At 40.6% G+C, this 20,758-nt stretch overlaps 1 protein-coding gene across 1 annotated transcript; it reads left to right on the top strand.

Moving 5' to 3' along the window:
• Positions 1–1,561: 1,561 nt before the first annotated feature.
• On the top strand, positions 1,562–20,450 carry LOC21398543 (chaperone protein dnaJ 15). The gene is made up of 11 exons (XM_024167473.1): positions 1,562–2,008; positions 8,943–9,066; positions 9,526–9,608; positions 9,708–9,819; positions 9,898–10,002; positions 10,176–10,226; positions 18,716–18,805; positions 18,925–19,033; positions 19,134–19,282; positions 19,367–19,420; positions 19,884–20,450. The coding sequence occupies exons 1-11, from the start codon at positions 1,878–1,880 to the stop codon at positions 20,118–20,120; spliced, it is 1,245 nt and encodes a 414-aa protein (XP_024023241.1). The 5' UTR covers positions 1,562–1,877; the 3' UTR covers positions 20,121–20,450.
• The last annotated feature ends 308 nt before the right edge of the window (positions 20,451–20,758 follow it).

Raw genomic sequence — 20,758 nt, 5'->3', positions numbered from 1 at the left:
ATCTTAACTCGAATTAAAAACTCGAATCAGCGAACTAAACGGGCTCTTAGTTCATAGATTCAGAACTATGATTTATGATTTTGATTTTTGAAATTTAAATTTTTTGTGAGAGAAAAATACTGTAAAAAATTAAAAACTATGATTCAAAATTAAGGACGAATATTTAAAATAAACATCCCAATAGTATCTCCTGTACCTCCCCAATGGAAATCGTGTAGCTTGCTTTTTTGCTGATTATGCTATTTTTGATTTTTTTTTATTTTGTTTAGTTCGATGATTTACGCGAGTTTTTGGGCTTCTTGTAAAACCAGACCTTGCTTCTTTAGTTTAATAAATTCAATTTAATTTTCCCTTCCAAAAAAAGGGAAAAATAAAAAATAAAAAAACTATTGGGCACACGACCAAGCCACTTTTGGGGACACTTGAACAGCATAATTTGTTGTTTAAGCTGAAGGAGAAGCACTTGGCCATAAGACACAACGACAAAGCCAACTACCATTCAAACCTTTATGACGATTTGCTAGACTTTTAGATTCTGTTCCCTTTTTGCACTTTTAAATTGGAAATAAGAAAATTCTATAGAGAAACAAATTTATGATAAAATTCTCACTCTATTTTAAAAAGATGTAGGCTCCGTTTATTTTACAGATTCGAGTCTTGTTACAGTAAAATTTTTTTAAAAATAATCACATTTAATTTTTTTATTATAATAAAAAACTCTCATATAAAGTCACCTCTTAATTCAAATTTAAAATTTAAATTAGTGAACTAAACATGCCATAAATATATGTATGTGTTCAAACTTGTCATGTTATTACAATTAATAAAGTTTTCTTTAGTAGTATTTTTAATATTGTTAAAAATATGATTATTAGGAAATTATGTGATTGTTAAATATTACGTTACAGAATTGCAAAAGAAAATAAAGAAATTGACTCTATTTTCTTTCTGTATCTTGTCTTCACTTTCTTTGCCAGAGCAGAACCAAAGTAAATCTAAGTCCTTTTCTGTTCTATTTCTCTTTGCAAGTGATGTAAATCAAAGTCGTTTTCCCATTTGTCAAATCAGTTTTTAAATGACTGAAAAAGGAAATTAGCAGCTTAATTTTGAGACGAAAAATTATTAAAATAAAAAAGCACCAGAAAAAAAAATAAAAAACAGAAAGGTTAATATTTACTGGGGTTCCACAACAAAATGTGGAAAAAAATACAAATACGTCTGAAAATTTTGTTTTTTTTAGTTAGAGTTAGAATTTAAATTAAAAAGTAAATTCTTGTGAAAAAAATTTTATAATAAAAAATATAAATTTATATTTTTATAAAAAAAATATTAGAATAAAAATTTAAATTGTAATTTAAATGGGCCGGAAAACTTCTTCTTGAAAGTAAACACATGTATATTTAAATCCATATATATTTATATTTTTGACCAAAAGACAAATTGTGTTGGCTGAAAATTGAAATTACGTAATAAAAGTGTTAGAGATAGAAGGAGAGAGCAATATCAAAGGGGGGAAAAAAGAGACAGAAAAAGAAAGAAAAGGCAAAAGAAAAAAGGAAAAGAAAGTTCTGCTAACGCGTTCTTCTGTGGAAAAAAAAAAAAGATAAAAAAGAAAATGAAAAACCCTAGCTCTCTTGATTTCCTCTGAAATCGAGCGTCATTTGGGTCAGATCGTGGAATTCCCAACGTACTGACTTTCTTGATTTCGCTGTGAGAGAAAAAAGAGGAAAAGGAAAAATTTTGCGATCCAATACTGCTTAGAATTTTGCGTTTGATATTTCCGGTGACTATTATTATTAGTATTATTATTTTCATGATTGGATCAATATCTCTGATAATTCAAAAGATATTGTAGTTTAGAGACAGAAACATAGGCGATGGGGTTAGGTTCGAAAATGGAAGGAACTTCGGCCCCTGCGAATAGGCGAGACCCGTACGAGGTATTGTCTGTGTCGAGGGATTCAACTGATCAGGAAATTAAAACCGCTTACAGAAAGCTTGCTCTCAAGTAAGTTTCAATCTTTTTTTTTTTTTAATTCCTCAATTATTTTGATTTTTGATTTTTTGATTTTTTTTTCGTTGCTAATTTGAAGTGATTGGAAATTGCCAAAATTTGTTAGGTTTTTGTGCATCTTGATTGCTAAATAAGTGCGTCATTATTGCAATGATTGGTCGCATTAATCTTTTGATTTAGTCAATTTGGATTTTTACGTGTCTGAATTTGCAGAATGAGAGACTGTTTTATTAAGGAGATCTAATGCGGGTTTCTTCTGATTTGAACATTTGGGTTCTTAAACGATGTTTTTTTTTTTTTCCATAATTTTTTGCTAGAAAGTCGGTTTTTCTTTGAAGGTTCGTCAAATTGGAACAATTGAAGGTAATTGTTTTCAGACTTTATTGGTGGGTTGTTTTTCTATTTCGTTCATTGTTTCCGAAAATGTCTGGTGTGTTCTAGTAACTGAAAAAATGCAGTCGTTAAAAAAACTCGCGAACCTATCGAGAATTTAACTGGATGTCCGCATTGTGAAATTTTGAAGTATCTTAGGAGATTCATGGACTCTAGTGAATTAGCTGAAATGGTATTAAAGCTGGGATAAGGGGGCGACCTACTTGTCCCACTCTGTTTCCGTTTCAACTATCAAGCCTTCATTTGGGTGTCTTTTGCTGTGCAAGTGTTAGGTTCCCGAACTCCAAAGCCTTTTTCTACTGAGTATCCGTAAGACAACAATAGGTAAATGAATGAAAATTAACCAGAAGATGGGTCTGGTTCTTGTATTTCTGGAAATAAAATGAAGAGTACAGATAGAAGGGGAATTCGAGGACCCCAAGCCTCCAAAAGACAAATGATTACAGCAAAATTCACGGTGCCCTCCCTACCCCTCGGTTGGGCTATTTATCCTACCCTCCTCTAACCCAAAAGGCCAATCCCCTAACAGATTCGGCACCCTCACCATCCCCAATCCCCAGATTGAGGATCCTAACAGAATTGCTTACCCCGAGACTAATCCTCCTTCAAATTACCAACCTGCCCTTGCCTGTCACTCTTCCTTCTTCTGGCATAAACAAACTTAATGGGAGGAGACCTATCAATACTCCCCCCCTCGAGTACAACCTTGTCCTCAAGGTTGAAAGCTGGAAATTGGTCCCGAATCACAGTAACAGGCTCCCAAGTGGTATCCCAAGAGGGAAGGCCTTCCTAATGAACCAGGATTTCGTCCACATGGCGCCCCCCGACGAGGATGGTGCGAGAGTCCAAAACAGCAGCCGGCCTGACAACCAATTCCAACTCGGCTGTCAACTGCTTAGGAAGTGGTTGACCCTTGTACTGCTGCCCCCAAAACTACTTCAACTGGGACACGTGAAAAACAGGGTGAATCCGGACAGAAGCAGGCAAATCCAAACGATAGGCAACTTGGCCTATTTTCTCCAGAACAGCGAACGGCCCGTAAAAACGAGGACTAAGCTTCTCGTTAACCTTCTGAGCGATTGATTTCATGAAATACGGATGGAGTTTAAGCAAAACTAAGTCACCAGGAGAGAATTGTACCTCCCTGCGATGCCTGTCCGCAAACGCTTTCATATGTTGTTGAGCCAAGCGGAGGTGGTCCTTAAGAACATCCAGCATTTGATTCCTCTCCTGTAATTGGGTGGCGACTTCATGGATAGCGGTAGAATCATCTTGGAACCGCTGGAGAGTAGGGGGTTCACGCCCGTATACTGCCAGAAAGGGAGAGCATTTGATGGACGCATTATAAGATGTATTGAACCAATATTCTGCCCAGGGCAGAAAAGACAACTAGGATCTTGGCTTGCCACACGCAAAGCAACGGAGAAAAGTTTCCAGACAACGTTTGGTCACCTCGGACTGGCCGTCTGTTTGCGGATGATAGGCAGAACTCAGCAAAAGCATTGTGCCCTGCAATTTAAACAGTTCTCGCCAAAACAGACTCATGAAGATGGTATCGCAATCGCTGACGATCGAATGGGGAAACCCGTGTAGGCGAACTATCTCCCGAACAAACAAAGAAGCCACCTGTTTTGCCGTGTACGGATGGGCCAAGGGACAAAAATGTGCGTACTTGGAAAGGCGATCCACGACCACCAAGATGGTGTCCATCCCCTTAGACTTCGGAAGACCCCCAATGAAATCCATAGCTATGTCCTCCCAAATTTGTTGAGGAATCGGAAGGGGTTGTAATAAACCCCGTGGGGAGAGCGCTTCTGTTTTGGTTTGCTGACAACGTTCGCAGTGTGACACAAAATCCCTGATAGCTTGTTTCGTTCCTTTCCAGAAAAAATTTGCTGAGATCCGTTTATGTGTCCGTAAAAACCCAGAATGCCCCCCTAAAACCGAACTATGGAAGTCGTGGAGCACCCGAGGGGTCCAAGCAAGTGGCAGAACTAACCTTTCTCAGAACCACAGCAAGTCGTTGCGAAGAACATAACCTTTCACCGACTGGCCGACCCTGGCGGATGGTGGTGATGATGTCCCGGTAGTCAGGGTCCTTGAGCTGACCCTGTCGGAGTGCCAACATGTCGACTGGCTAAGGAACGGAAAGGGCTGCGAATTCCATCGAAGAATCATCCCCCCTCCGTGAGAGGGCATCTACAACCCGATTCGCGGCGCCCGGTTTGTACTGCACCTCAAAGTCATATCCTAGGAGCTTGGTGATGAGGCGCAGTTGCTCTGGTGGTAACACACGCTGAACCAGGAGAAATTTGAGGCTACACTGATCGGCCCGAATGAGAAAATGCCGCCCCAAAAGGTAATGCCTCCATTTCTAAACGGCCAAAACAATGGTGAGGAGCTCCCGCTCATAGACTGACTTCAAACGGGAAGAAGCGGACAACATCTTGCTAAAATAAGCGATTGGGCGACCCTCTTACATCAGTACCGCGCCAACACTGCTACCCGACGCGTTGGTTTCGAGGACGAACAATTTTGAGAAATCCGGCATGGCCAGCACTGGAAGCTCTGTCATTGCGCGCTTAAGGAGGAGGAAGGTAGCCTCTGCCGTGGAAGACCAACTAAAAGTGCCCCTCTTGAGCAAGTCAGTTAGGGGGCGGGCTAAGGATCCATACCCCTGAACAAAACGTTTATAATAGCCTGTAAGGCCAAGGAAGCCCCGCAACTGACGAAAATTCCGTGGGAAGGGCCAAGATAACATCGCACTGACCTTAGACTGGTCCGCGGACACTCCCTCAGCCGACAGTACATGGTAGTTGTTCTGCCCCTGTCCAAAAACACATTTCTCGAGATTGGCAAACAACGCCTCCCGCCGCAGCACTTCCAACACGCTCCTTAAGTGTGCGTGATGATCCTCCCACGTCTTGCTGTAAACCAAAATGTCATTGAAAAATACCAAAACAAATTTCCGTAAGAAAGGGTGGAATACCGAATTCATTAGAGTTGGAAAGTGGCCGGTGCATTGGTAAGGCCGAAAGGCATGACGAGGAACTCGTAATGCCCCTCATGCGTCTGAAATGCCGTCTTCTCCACATCGCACTCGCTAACCCTGATTTGGTGGTAGCCTGATTTTAAATCCAGTTTGGAGAACGCCGTTGCCCCATGTAACTCGTCCAACAGCTTGTCAATGATTGTAATTGGAAACTTGTCGAGGATCGTTAACTGATTTAGTGCTCGGTAGTCGACACAGAAACGCCAACTAACGTCTTTCTTGCGGACCAAAAGTACTGGGCTAGCATATGGACTACTGCTAGGCCGAATAATACCTGAAGCCATCACGTCTGTGACCAGCCTCTCTATTTTAGCCTTCTGAACCGAGGGTATCTATAGGGTCGGATGTTGGGTGGAGAAACGCCTTCTCGGAGGACGATACAGTGCTCCTTTGCTCGTCGTGGCGGTAACCCCTCTAGCATGCTGAATACGGCTTGGAACTCCCGGATGAGGTGCTCGCACCCTGTTGGGAGTGGCCGTATATCTCCCTCAACGACTCCGTCTTAGGCTGCACGGATTTCCAGGAGCACCCCAACCCTGGTATGGTTCCAGATTCGTGACAAGGAACGCAAGCTAACCGGCGAATAACTCAAGGAGGGGTCCCCCGTCGAACAAATCCACTCCGTCCCCTGTTGGAAGCGCATGGTGAATTTAGCCCAATCAGCTCGAACTTCCCCTAAAGTCCTCAGCTACGAAATCCTCAACATCAAATCGGCATTGCCCAGCTCAAATGGGAAAAAATCTTCGATTATCCAGTGCCCCTGTACGAAAACTTTGACCCCACGACAAACACCCCTCTGCTGGAAACTCATTCCATTTCCCACCTCAATCTTGTGTCGGACAGACAAGTCCGTGGGAACGGCCAAGAGAATCACCTCCCGTCCGCCCAAGGTCCCTTTTAGTTTCATGGTTTTTGCCGTCGCCATAACTTTAAGGGAGTTTAGAGAGAGCCCTAGAGCCTCTTCCGTTGACTCTCCAGTGACTTGGGCCCGCTCTTCCCCGACCTCACGACCGTCTTTGCCCACTGCCAGGAGAACTTGCAGTTGCCGGTTTCTGCATCTGTGGCCTGGGATGAATTTTTCGTCACACCTGAAGCATAACCCGTGAGCTCGCCTCTGTTGAACCTCGTCGTACGACAGTCGCCGGTAATTGGAACTGCTTCCCATCGTTGAACTGGAAGCAAATGGGGAATCACGATTCCGATTAGAAAGCCCTAGGTCACGCGGAATTTGGGAATTTTGGGATCGAAGGTAGCTCTCGGATTTATCAGCTGTGATAACTGGCAGTGGAATCGGGTTCGGGTTGCTGAATCCAGCTCTGCCGCCCCACTCCACCCGGGTATTTTGACCCGCCCGAGCCTTACGGATCCTATCCACCGCATCCAAACGATCTTCAGCCTGTTGAGCCAAATCCATGTCCTCGTTCAAATTCATGGGCCTGTGCATCTGGACCTCAGCCCGTATATTTTCCCTCAGCCCGTTAAGGAACGCGCCTCTGAAAACACTCTCGGGTATTCCCCTCATCGTTGCCGCCAAGGACTCAAACTCTTCTCTGAACTCTACCACCATCCCACCTTGCCTGAGAGCCATCATCCTTTCCGTTGGGTCTCCCTCCCGTGAGCGGCCAAAACGATGGAGGATCGCATCCCTGAGGTCTCCCCAGCCCACGAATGGCTCTTGAGCGTCCAGCCATTGATACCAGCCTAGAGCCCTTCCTTCCATGCAGACAGACGCCGCCATCACCTTCTCTCCTTCTTCGATGTCGTTGATGTTCTGCTCGAAAGATCCACCCGTGTGGGTCCTCTCCGTGAAATAACGGTAGTTCAAGTTTCTTACCTCGGTGCTCCGTCCACCCGCGGGGTCTATCCGGAGACCAGTAGCGGTAGTAGCCATCCCTTCCCCTTGCTTGATTCTCCTTGGGGGACTTGGATCTGCACGTGCCGGACGGCCAGGTTCGCGCCTGGGTGGAGTTTGATCATTTCGGTTACCACCTGGGGGCGAGTAGTCCTCCCTGGGCCGCCTTGGAGGTGAGCGCTGGGGGCGAGCTTGTCTGATCATGAGCTCCTCAAGCTGGTTGATCATGCCTTGAATACCGTCCACCTTGGCTCCCATTGAGTCGACTTCTCCCTGTACCTCGCCGAGTCTCACTCCCATAGACGCCACGTCCTCCTGCAGCCTTGGCACCGGATCCACCAACGTTTCAAAAGACTGCAACGTATCCTTGAAGCTGTTCAGCCTTCTCTTGACCTGTCCCAATCGATCTTGCTGGTTCGCCATGGATCGTAGTACTCTAATACCAAATTGTTAGGTTCCCGAACTCCTAAGCCTTTTTCTACTGAGTATCCGTAAGACAACAATAGGTAAATGAATGAAAATTAACCAGAGATGGGTTTGGTTCCTTGTATTTCTGGAAATAAAATGAAGAGGACAGATAGAAGGGGAATTCAAGGACCCCAAGCCTCCAAAAGACAAATGATTACAGCAAAATTCACGATGCCCTCCTTTCCCCTCGGTTGGGCTATTTATCCTACCCTCCTCTAACCCAAAAGGCCAATCCCCTAACGGATTCGGCACCCTCACCATCCCCAATCCCCAGATCGAGGATCCTAACAGAATTGCTCACCCCGAGACTAATCCTCCTTCAAATTACCAACCTGCCCTTGCCTGTCACTCTTCCTTCTTCTGGCATAAACAAACTTAATGGGAGGAGGCAAGCCTATGTATCGTCTGCTGTGGCCTCCTACTTAGCACTCCCCACTTGACATTTCACGTTTAAAAAAGTTGAAAACTGTGCTATTGAGAGGCTTATGGAGTTTGCTTAAGTGCTGAATGAGAGGACAAAAGCTTATGACTAAAAAGGAGGTCAATGTTCTTGCAAAACTTTGTTGATTTATGTGCGTGATAGATTTTGAAATTACATGATGGTTTATTTGTATTAATCATCAGGGGAGCAAGTCTTTGGTTTACAAAATGGAGTGGATAAAAATCATTGGTGACATGGTGTGCTCTTGTACCCGTGACAGCTTTGAGAATTCACCATCGTCTGCCATTCACCTTGTAGCATTGTTGTTCATCTTTTTTTATTTCTTAATTTTAAGTTAGTATATTTCTCTAGAATTGTGTGTCAGATTCTTTCTGATTCTTAAGATCACTGTACAATGTGTTTTCAATGTAACTTTTAACTCCTTGACATCTCTTAAGATAGATGCCGTAAGTTGCTTTTCACTCATAATAATGGTTTTAGTTAAGGCTCCACTTGTATCTTGATGCCTCATCAAAGATGGTGTATAATTTTGAGCTCATTTGTTTCTTTGAATTCTTTGATCTAAATGACGTTGTTTATCTTGTTATCGAATAAACTTTTCTATTTTATGATCTCTTAATATAAAAAAGAAGATAATCATTGATTGATGAAAATCATTATTTGAAAATGCTTTTCCTGTGGCTCCTTTTTTCCCCGTTTCATATATATATATAATGGACAGGTATCATCCGGACAAGAATGCCAGCAATCCTGAAGCTTCTGAACTTTTCAAGGAGGTTGCATATTCTTACAGCATCTTATCTGATCCAGAGAAGAGAAGGCAGTATGATAGTACAGGATTTGAGGTGCTTTTATCTTCCTGTTTATTCATGTTTCTTTTTTATTCTGCAATATGATGAGATAGAAAAAATTGTTTAATGGGAATTAACAGAAACGTTTCTTTGAAGTCCGCTATATGGCTTTGAATTGTTGGTTTATACAGAGTTTATTAATCTTATTGGTTTCCAATGCCAAAACAGAGGGAAAAAGAAAACGTTCTTATATGGAGAAGTAAAAATGAAATGTTGATATGCTGACTCTGGCAATGGGGAGTGACCCTTGCTTTATTGATAGATGCGTCACGTATATGATTATGTTTCTTGTTTGTTTGTAGGGAGCGATTAATTCAATTGTTCAATTAAGCAGAGATTTTCCCTCTTTCTTTTTTGTTTTCTTCTTTTGTTCTTTCACTTTTTGTCAAAGGGTGGATGTTCTCTAGTTATGCCACATCCTTATCCTTTTAAGGTTTTCTAAAATTCTTTTAGGCTCTCGATGCTGAAGGCATGGACATGGAAATTGACTTGTCAAACCTTGGAACAGTCAATACGATGTTTGCAGCTTTGTTCAGGTGATCGATTTAGGTTCAATAAGTAAATGGGTCTTGATGCCATTAGGTGTGTAATGTTTCATTTTATTATTATTTTATTTATTTTTTTTTTGTCTATAGCAAGTTGGGCGTCCCTATCAAGACTACAATATCTGCTAATGTACTTGAAGAAGCTCTCAATGGGACTGTTACCGTCAGACCCCTTCCAATTGGAGCATCAGTTAGTGGAAAGGTGCTTGGTTAACTTGATATCGTGATGGATTTTGTATTCTTTGTGGTGCATTCCTTTTACCCTTTTTTTGTGCTCCAGGTTGAGAAACAGTGTGCTCACTTTTTTGGTGTAACCATCAATGAGCAACAAGCTGAGGCAGGGATTGTAGTAAGAGTTACTTCAACTGCGCAAAGCAAATTTAAGGTACATGATATATCAGTTGCAAAAATTTTGACCATATAATTTTTCTTGCAACATTTGATGATTATGGGGCATCTTTGATCTCTGTCTCTGTTTACTTACTCTTTCTATATCTACTCTTTAGCCTCTATCATATGTTAGCATAATACTAAAGTTGCACTGAATGCATCTTTCAGTTACTCTATTTCGAGCATGATGTAAATGGTGGTTATGGTTTAGCCCTACAGGTACTATCTATTATTCTCTGGTGCTTCATTCAGTTTCTGTTGTTTTGCTAGTGATTACTGCATATGCTTCCGTCACCATTTTGTTGTGGTATTCTAACTAAGTAGTCAAATAGGCTGGTTTGTGAATTATTTGGTACATGGTAGTACAAAGTATTTTGTTTTAGGGTTGTCTTCACCAATGGCCCCTGTCCCTGAGTATATTCACTTCTCACTATGGCCCCCAACATTCACTTTTGGAGGTCTAGCTACCCGAACATTTTTTAATTTGCAATAAACAGTCTTGACCCATTTGTTAATGAACTGTCTGTTTTCATATGGAATCTAGCATATGATGGCACATGAGGGTTTTAAGAAGGATAATGATTTTTTTTTTTTTTTTTTAAAAAAAACAAAGCAGATTTTGAAAAAATAATTCTAAAAGAAAAAAATTCCAGATCTGAAATAAAAAGCCAGATCATGCCCCCAGCCCAGATCTGGTTTTTTTCCTCTTTAGATTTTTCCCCCTTTTTACAGATTTGATTTTCATGCCTCTTAATGCCCTCTTGTGCCATTTTTGTGCCAAATTTCGGCCGACAAATAGACAATTTACTAATGGAGGGTCAAAATTGTGTATTTGTGAAGCTTTAGGGTAGCTTGATTTCGAAAAGTGAATGTTGAGGACCAAGTGAGACAAATAGTTTTCCTCAAGGGTCATTAGGAGTTCCGATGGTCCCCGAGTAGGAAAATCTGAATATTTTCCTAGAGACATAACAATATGGGATTTCCCAAGAGGTCAAATAGTCATCAATTTCTGCAAATTATGATTGATTAGGAGAATCAAGTTAATGAATTTATATGGTAAGTGTTAAACTGGATTTTACTTGCTATAGGTGGTATGGAGGAAAAGTGGGGATGAAGAGGGAAAAGGGTTGATGGAAAGAAAATGTTGTAGTTGTATGTTTGATAGAGGGGATTACTGAGAGGAAAGCGAAAGATAGGGGATTAAAATGATCCATCTGAAATTGGACAGATTTGATGATGTAAAATGTAAAGTCAAATGAAGTGCTTGTTTGTTTTATTGTTTTCTAACTTTGAGGTTAACATAGTTTATCAAATTATACTGCGTGTATATTCAGTCTGCTTGGGTTATTCATATCCTAGAGGATGGGATGAGTTGCAACTATCTACACCTATTTATTGGAATTGAGATTATGTTGTTGGTAATTGCCTTTTTATGAATATTGTTTCTATTAATTTTATTTTTGGGGTACATTGTGATACGAACCCCGCCAACAATGTGACGAAACCCATAGCCAAATATGGGATACAATCCAAGATCTTCAAGAATTGACGGAAACCGCGACCCGTTGCTTAGCGAAGCAAGAACCTTGGTATGGTGAAGACGCCACAAACGAGTATGAAAATTCGTTTGATAAGTCGAGTTTGAACGCCACAAGGAAAACCTTGATAAGTTCGGAATAGTTCTTCAAGAACTCAAGAAGAATAACTCACAATATGAATAAAATATCAAAACTTTATTAATTTTCGTTTTTTCAGCCTTAAATAGCCGAGTATAAGCTGAAAATGTTTAAAAATTGAAAAGTCCTATCCTACCCTTAATGAGGTAGGTGCCTAAATGAAGATAGACTCCTAAAACAAAATAAAATCACCCAAAGATAACTCCTAGGGAAGGAATCCGACTTAGAGTCTAATTCCTTCCTTTTAAAACACCTAAAACTAATCCTAGGGAATGAAATCCGAATTTGAATCCAATTCCTCCCTTAAATCGCATACTATGGAATTTAAATGTTTAATCCGCAATTTTGACTTGATCCCTTGCTGGAATGTGCCCCTAACTTCTTGGAACTTGCTGGAATGTGCGCCTAACCCCTTGGAGCATTCCCATGCACGTGAGTCTTGGGATGTCATGCGAATTTGGCTCTCTTACGGATCAACTTTAATGAGCAAAACTAGCATTTGTCCACCCTCTGTAGTGAACACACTTTCTTCTTGTTGTAGAACTCTTTGGACTAGGTTATTCAAGTCTTCTTTAAATCTTTTAGCTCGATACCTTGTCACCGGACCAACTGGAACTTGGATTGGATCATGAGTATTCCTTACATCCCTTATGTCCTCATCATTCCCCTCCTCTTGAGAAAGATTTGTCCTCAAATCTTCACCTACATCAAAAGGACTCAAGTCGGTAACATTGAAAGTAGCACTTACATTATACTCACCTGGCAAGTCAAGTCGGTAGGCATTGTCATTGATCCGTTCAAGCACTTGAAAAGGTCCATCTCCTCTAGGCAGCAACTTGGAGCGTCGTTGGGCTGGAAATCGTTCTTTCCTCAAGTGTAACCAAACCCAATCATCGGGTTCAAAAACCAACTTGTGACGCCCCTTGTTAGCTTGCTTGATGTATTGTTTGGTTCTTCTTTCTATGTTGAGCCGTGCTTTTTTATGAAGTTGTTTCACCAATTCGGCCTTCTTTTTGCCATCTAAATCCATATACTCTGAAACAGGTAAAGGTGATAAATCCAAAGGAGTTAAAGGATTAAAACCATAAACAATTTCAAAGGGTGAGAATTTAGTAGCGGAGTGAATGGTACGATTATAAGCAAACTCAACATGTGGTAAACATTCGTCCCATGTATTAATATTTTTACTAATGACAGCCCTTAACAAAGTGGATAAGGTCCTATTAACTACTTCTGTTTGACCATCGGTTTGTGGATGACAAGTAGTAGAAAACAAAAGTTTCGTTCCAAGCTTTCCCCATAACGTCTTCCAAAAGGAACTTAAGAACCTACCATCCCGATCCGACACGATTGTCCTAGGCATACCATGTAACCTTACAATCTCTCTAAAGAATAATTCTGCCACATGAGAAGCATCGTCAGTTTTGTGGCAAGGGATAAAATGAGCCATTTTAGAAAATCGGTCTACAACCACAAAGATAGAATCATTCCCGTGCTTACTCCTAGGTAAACCCAAAACAAAATCCATAGAAATATCAACCCAAGGTGAACTAGGAATAGGTAGGGGCGTGTAAAGACCATTTGGTTGAACCTTCGACTTAGCTTGCCTACAAGTGACACACCTACCACAAATTCTTTCAACATCTCTTTTCATGTGTGGCCAATAGAAGTGCTCTTGTAACATGGCTAGGGTCTTAGCAACTCTAAAGTGCCCCATTAATCCCCCACCATAGGATTCCCGAACTAAAAGATCTCTCATTGAACAATTCGGCAAACATAATTTATTTTCTCTAAACAAGAAATTCTCATGCCTATAAAATTTTCCCTCCGCTGCCTTTTCACAGGCTTTATACACTTCCCCAAAGTCGTGGTCATCATGATAAAGATCCTTAATATGTTCAAAACTAAGGAATTTAGCATCAAGAGTAGATATTAAGACATACTTTCGTGACAGTGCATCCGCAACCACATTTTCCTTACCTTGCTTGTACCGGATGACATAGGGAAAGGACTCAATGAATTCAACCCAGCGAGCATGTCTCTTGTTAAGCTTGTGTTGGCTTTTCAAATGCTTCAAGGATTCATGATCCGTACGAATCACAAACTCTTTTGGCCATAAGTAGTGTTGCCATGTCTCTAAATCTCGAACCAATGCGTGTAATTCTTTGCCATAAGTGGGGTAGTTAAGTGCAGCCCCACTTAGTTTCTCGCTAAAATACGCAAGTGGCCTTCCTTCCTGCATAAGAACAGCGCCTATGCCTACACCCGAAGCATCACATTCGATTTCGAACGTTTTAGAAAAGTTAGGTAAAGCAAGTAATGGAGCATGAGTAAGTTTGTGCTTAATAAGCTGGAATGCTTTCTCTTGTTCTTCACCCCATTTGAATGCAACGTTCTTGATAATTTCGGTAAGCGGTGCGGTGATGGTGCTAAAATCTTTCACAAATCTCCTGTAAAAACTAGCAAGTCCATGAAAACTCCTAACATTACTTACATTGGAGGGAGTCGGCCATGCTTGGATGGCTTTGATCTTCTCTTCGTCAACCTCAATTCCTTTAGCACTCACCACAAAACCTAGGAAGACAAGCTTATCGGTGCAGAAAGTACACTTTTAAAGATTAGCATATAATTTCTCCTTTCTAAGCACCTCTAAAACCGAATGTAAGTGTGAGGCATGGTCATGTAAGTTCTTGCTATAAATTAGAATATCATCAAAGTAGACAACAACAAATTTACCAATGAACGCACGCAAGACATGATTTATTAAGCGCATGAAAGTACTAGTGCGTTAGTTAATCCAAACGGCATAACTAACCATTCATACAATCCATATTTAGTTTTGAATGCGGTTTTCCATTCGTCTCCTTCTTTCATTCGGATACCCACTTTTAAGATCAATTTTTGAAAACACACAAGAGCCATGTAATTCATCCAACATATCATCTAAACGAGGAATAGGGAGGCGATACTTTACCGTTATGTTGTTGATGGCTCGACAATCAACACACATTCTCCATGTTCCATCTTTCTTAGGTACTAGAATCCCCGGAATTGCGCAAGGACTCATACTTTCTCTCACGAGTCCTTTCTCCATCAATTCCTCGACTTGTCTTTGAAGCTCCTTGGTCTCTTCCGGGTTGCTCCTATATGCGGGCCTATTTGGAATTGATGCTCCTGGAACAAAGTCAATTTGATGTTCGATCCCTCGAATTGGTGGTAAACCATGTGGTACCTCTTCGGGAAACACATCTCCAAAATCTTGCAAGAGAGAAACAACAACACTAGGCAACACGGGTTCAAGTTGGTTAGTGTTTAACAAGGTCTCCTTGTACATGAGTACAATCATCGGCCGTTTTGAAATCAATGCTCTTTTAACCTCACTTGTTTTTGCATAAAAATTTATTTTTTTCCTCTCGGGTTTTACCTCTTTGGCTGTGGGTCTCTCTTTTACCTCATTCTCATTATGCACGACCTCACTCTTCTTTTCTCTCTCTTTGTTTTGTTCCCTCAGTTTTTGTAACCTCACTTGGTCCTCATATACTTGTTTTGGTGTCAACGGAACTAAGGTGATAGCCCCGTTGATTGTGTGTGAATGAGTACTTGTTGGTGAAGCCATTATGTTGCACACGCCGATCAAATTACCATGGCCTTCCGAGAAGGAGATGTCCCGCTTGCATTGGTATCACGTCGCACAATACTTCGTCCTCATACTTACCAACTCGGAATGGTACAACAACTTGTTTTGTAACCTTCACTTCCCCGCTATTATTCAGCCATTGTAACTTGTATGGACGAGGGTGTTTTAGTGTTGTGAGCTCTAGCTTTTCAACCATTGAAGAACTAGCGACATTGGTGCTACTACCGCCATCGATAATAACACTACATACCTTGTCTTTCACGTGGCATCGAGTGTGAAAGATGTTCTCTCGCTGTGCTTCCTCTTCCTCTTCTCTAGCTTGCATATTTAGAGCTCGACGTGTAACTAGCCCAAGCATCTCCTCATGGGCTGCCCCAAATTCTTCTCCTCTTATGGTGGCATCCTCCAATGGTGGCATCCTCCAATGGTGGCATATCCGCTAGATCATCTTCCTCTTCCGAATCAATATCTCCATTATCCCATATCACCATCACTCGTTTGTTTGGGCATTGGCTTGCTATGTGCCCTCTTCCCTAACATTTGAAACACTTAATCTCACTGGAACGAGTAGGAGTAGGGGCTGATTTACCTTGAAAGGCTACTGGATTGGTGGCTGGTTTGTGCTTGGTTTTAGCCTTGAAGGGGGCTGGATCCTCGTCTTTCTTTGTGTAGTTCGGCCTGTTGTACTCGAATTTTGAGGGGCTGATCTTGGTCGTGGACCACTCCTCTTGAGCTTCTTTTCAACTTTGATTGCCATATGCACCAAATCCTCCAATTCCACATAATGGTGTAGCTCGATTGTGTTGGCAATCTCTCGGTTTAGCCCATTCAAAAATCTGGCCATCGTTGCTTCTCGATCCTCCTCCACGTTGGCTCTAATCATTGCCATCTCCATCTCCTTAAAATACTCATCAACACTCTGGTTACCTTGATGGAGACCTTGCAACTTGAGGAATAGATCTCGGTAGTAGTGGCTCGGCACAAATCTTCATCTCATCACCCTTTTCATCTCGTCCCAAGTTTCGATAGGGCGATCTCCGTTTCGCCTTCTATTGGTGCATACCTGATCCCACCATACAATAGCATAGTCAGTAAATTCAAATGCGGCAAGTTTTATCTTCTTTAGTTCGGAGTAGTTGTGACAGTCGAAAATCAACTCCATCTTCTTTTCCCATTCGAGAAAAGCCTCGGGATCACTTTTCCCTTGAAACGCAGGGATTTTCATCTTAATACTTCACAAGTTGTTATCCGCTCGGGTCCTATCTTCTCTACTCCGTTCATACCTCCTATGGCTGCCCACGGACATTCTATCAAACTCGTCCTCTAAATTTTTCCCTTCGAACTCTCCGTTATCCTCCACCTCCTTTCGAGGCATCACGTTCTTCCTTGGAGCATTCGGTGGTGGTTTAATCTATGGTGTTCCCTCTTCCACCTTATCTAGCCTCTCATGTATGTGTTCGAGTTCCACCCTCATGATCCGTTTCATCTCTCACATGAACGCCTGCATTTGTAAATTCGGCATGACAGTAGGTGGAATCTCTTCACTTGTGGTTTTCTCTTGGTTTTGTGACATGATTAAAAGACAAAAAGGTTTTTTTTTTTTTTTTTCTCGGAAAATAATTCACTCTACTCTCGTGTTTTAACTCTCGTGTTTCACTCAAGTTAATTGCCTTTTACCCTCTAATAAGCTCACACACTCTGCCTTTTTCCTCATATTCTTCTTTTAGTTCTTTCAAAACTAAACCAACAATAAGAAAAGGAATTCAAGTAGTCAATCAAGTCAAGACTTAATCCAAACGAATTTAAATATTGTCACGGAATTTTTTTTTTTTTTGACACTCAAACTTTAAGCGTTCCGAAACTATTGAAAACAAGTTTTTTTTGGCCCCAAAAACAGGGTCACCGGGCTACGCCCTGGTGAAGATTGTAGGGCTCGAAAAGATCTTCGATTTGATATATTATACGTCCCGTAACGAATCCTGGATCAAAAGTTATAGCAGTTTTCGTGAGGTTCCCTTTCTTTTTCCAAATTTTTTTTTTTTTTTTTTTGACTTTGTAAAACTCTAGTTGAATTCGAATTCAGCAATAGGGTTTGGACTCAAACTCAAAACAAGGAAGGGATGGTTAATCGTTTTCTCTTTTTTTTTTTTTTTTTTTTGAATTGAGAAAACCCTAACCCTAATGTGCGAAAAAAAAAGGATAGCAAAACTTGATGATCCTAAACTCTGATACCAACTGATACGAACCCCGCCAACAATGTGACGAAACCCGTAGCCAAATATGGGATACGATCCAAAATCTTCAAGAATTGATGGAAACCGCGACCCGTTGCTTAGCGAAGCAAGAATCTTGGTATGATGAAGACGCCACAAACGAGTATGGAAATTCGTTTGATAAGTCAAGTTTGAACGCCACAAGGAAAACCTTGATAAGTTCGGAATAGTTCTTCAAGAACTCAAGAAGAATAACTCACAATATGAATAAAATATCAAAACTTTATTAATTTTCGTTTTTTCAGCCTTAAATAGCCGAGTATAAGCTGAAAATGTTTAAAAATTGAAAAGTCCTATCTTACCCTTAATGAGGAAGGCGCCTAAATGAAGATAGACTCCTAAAACAAAAGAAAATCGCCCAAAGATAACTCCTAGGGAAGGAATCCGACTTAGAGTCTAATTCCTTCCTTTTAAAACGCCTAAAACTAATCCTAGGGAAGGAAATCCGAATTTGAATCCAATTCCTCCCTTAAATCGCATACTATGGAATTTAAATGTTTAATCCGCAATTTTGACTTGATCTCTTGCTGGAATGTGCGCCTAACTTCTTGGAACTTGCTGGAATGTGCGCCTAACCCCTTGGAGCATTCCCATGCACGTGAGCCTTGGGATGTCATGCGAATTTGGCCATGCTTGAGTAGCTCTCTTCCGGATCAACTTTAATGAGCAAAACTAGTCCACCTTCAGTAGTGAACACACTTTCTTCTTGTTGTAGAACTCTTTGGACTAGGTTATTCAAGTCTTCTTTAAATCTTTTAGCTCGATACCTCGTCACCGGACCAACTGGAACTTGGATTGGATCATGAGTATTCCTTGCATCGCTTATGTCCTCATCACATTGGAGATGTGATTCGATTGCAAAATATGAGCATGACGTGATGTGATGTTTGTTTTTTTATTTTTATTTTTTTTATTGCAATAAAGAACATTTAGTTGGTTTTGCCTACTTTGTGTTCAACTTATTAACAAATGGTAAGTTGACTGTCGCGTCATTTATTGACCAAATTTATTAAAAGTTTTTTGCATATTTATTTTGTTTTGTAATTTATACCACTATGTTCTTTAAAGCTGCAAGCATTGAAGCTGAAGTATCTAATGCCATATCATTCTCGCTTTTTATAGGAAGATAGTGAGAAGACGGGCAAAGTGACATCTGCAGGGATGTATTTTCTTCATTTTCAAGTGTACAGGATGGATTCAACTGTAAATGCAGTATGTGGTTCCTTTTTGTGTGCGCGTTTCCTGTCCTAAATCTCCCTAACTCTAATTATGGTTGTTCGTTAAGAAGTTTGTGGCTGAAGCCTGATGATTTTGCCCATATGTTGGTGCAGTTGGCTATGGCTAAGGATCCTGAAGCTGCTTTCTTTAAGAGGTTGGAAGGTCTTCAACCTTGTGAGGTCTTGGAACTAAAAGCTGGCACTCATATATTCGCTGTTTATGGTCTGTTATTTGGTTGCTTCATCTTTTTGCATAATTGTGCTGATAATGGAACTTGTTGGTAATATACTATTTTACTAATCTCTAACGTGATATTTTTCAGGAGATAATTTTTTCAAGACTGCTAGCTATACAATCGAAGCACTTTGTACAAAGTCATATGAAGATACAACACAGAAGCTTAGAGACATTGAGGCTCAGATTTTAAGAAAGAGAAATGAGCTTCGCCAATTCGAGACCGAGTACCGGAAGGTTTTGATCCTCTTATTTTAGCTGTGGCTTTTTATAGCTCTTTGGTCATAATTATGTTTATAACTTTCCTATAATACTTTTTAGGCATTAGCACGTTTCCAAGAAGTGACCAACAGATACAGCCAGGAGAAGCAATCGGTAAGTTCCATAGCTCGCTCTATCACTGCCCATACCTAACATACACTGAAATATATAATTCAGGTGCAATATATATCTCTGGAGAATCTTAATTTAAATTGCCTTGCAAGGTTTGTTGCATCTATTCATCTTTTAGTGTAAGATGCTATGCTACTTAATGAACATTCTACGTCATACTATTCACGCAACACCGTTAATACTTCATATAATTCTTTATTTTACTGCTGATTCCTGAGAAATGGCTGAATGTTCGAATAATCTATTTGAGTCATGTTTCTGGATTTTGCGACAGATTAGGCCTTGTTCCCCTTCCCTTATACCCACATACCTTAATTCTTGATTTTCCTTGAGTTACAGTTATAGAGTTGGTCTCTTTTGGTCCCAGTTCATTAGAACTGAACCACACCAGAGACATTTTCATATTCGTGTCTCCAGCCTTAACATTTTTATCTTCATAACCCAGGTAGATGAGCTGCTGAAACAACGAGATAATATCCACTCTACGTTCTCTGTCACTCGGACAGTGAATAATAGTGGGGCTGGCAGTGGATTAAGTAATGGAAGTGGCAAATTCCCTGGTGAAGATTCAAAGGCTGATCAGAGTCCAGGGGAAGATGGAGGCTCCGACGGAAAAGATAAATCAGCCAAAAAGAAATGGTTTAATCTCAATTTAAAAGGATCGGACAAGAAGCTCGGTTGAAAAGGTGCTTGAAGTTGGAACCAATGTTTTTTATTATTTGGAAAGGGGTTCCTATATCCATTTATACAAATTTTAAACGCCCGTTGCTTGCGGCTCGAGAGAGGTCCACCTTGTATTGGTTTTCAAATGTTCCTCTCTTCTGGTTCCCAAAATGTTGTTCATTATGATTTTATTCCATTAGAAAGGTATATGTACTAATGTATTTACACTTTTTCGAGATGGGCCTGTTCATGTAGGAATTTGAATCTTTGTAGTCTTCTTGAGCATTCTTCTGGATGCGTAATCTTTTGTTGAGTTTGGTGTGTTGGTATATAATCTGTAAAAAAAAAAACATGCAAATTCAAATCAAAAAGTTGTTTTTCTAATGTTCGTTTTTTTATTTGCCTTTTGGTGATTTTGGGATTGATTTACAGCTCCTAAAATCATTTTGCACAAAAAAAACGATGTAATTATAGTATTTAGCGAAAGCAAGCACTTTGCATTCATATTTAAAAATGCAAAGGCCAATTATCAAGTTGGAATTTGGAGCTTTTAGTAGTGCTTTTATTAAAAGCACAACAATCTTAAACTGGGATTCATATTATAGACCGCACCTTTGATGGATCATTAATCACCGCCTTTTTTCGCGATTTCGAGCT

Source organism: Morus notabilis, unplaced genomic scaffold, assembly GCF_000414095.1.
Source record: "Morus notabilis unplaced genomic scaffold, ASM41409v2 Scaffold20, whole genome shotgun sequence".
NCBI classification, from domain to species: domain Eukaryota; kingdom Viridiplantae; phylum Streptophyta; class Magnoliopsida; order Rosales; family Moraceae; genus Morus; species Morus notabilis.
The sequence above is the reverse complement of the archived record's forward strand: the minus strand, read 5'-3'. Positions and strand labels throughout refer to the sequence as shown.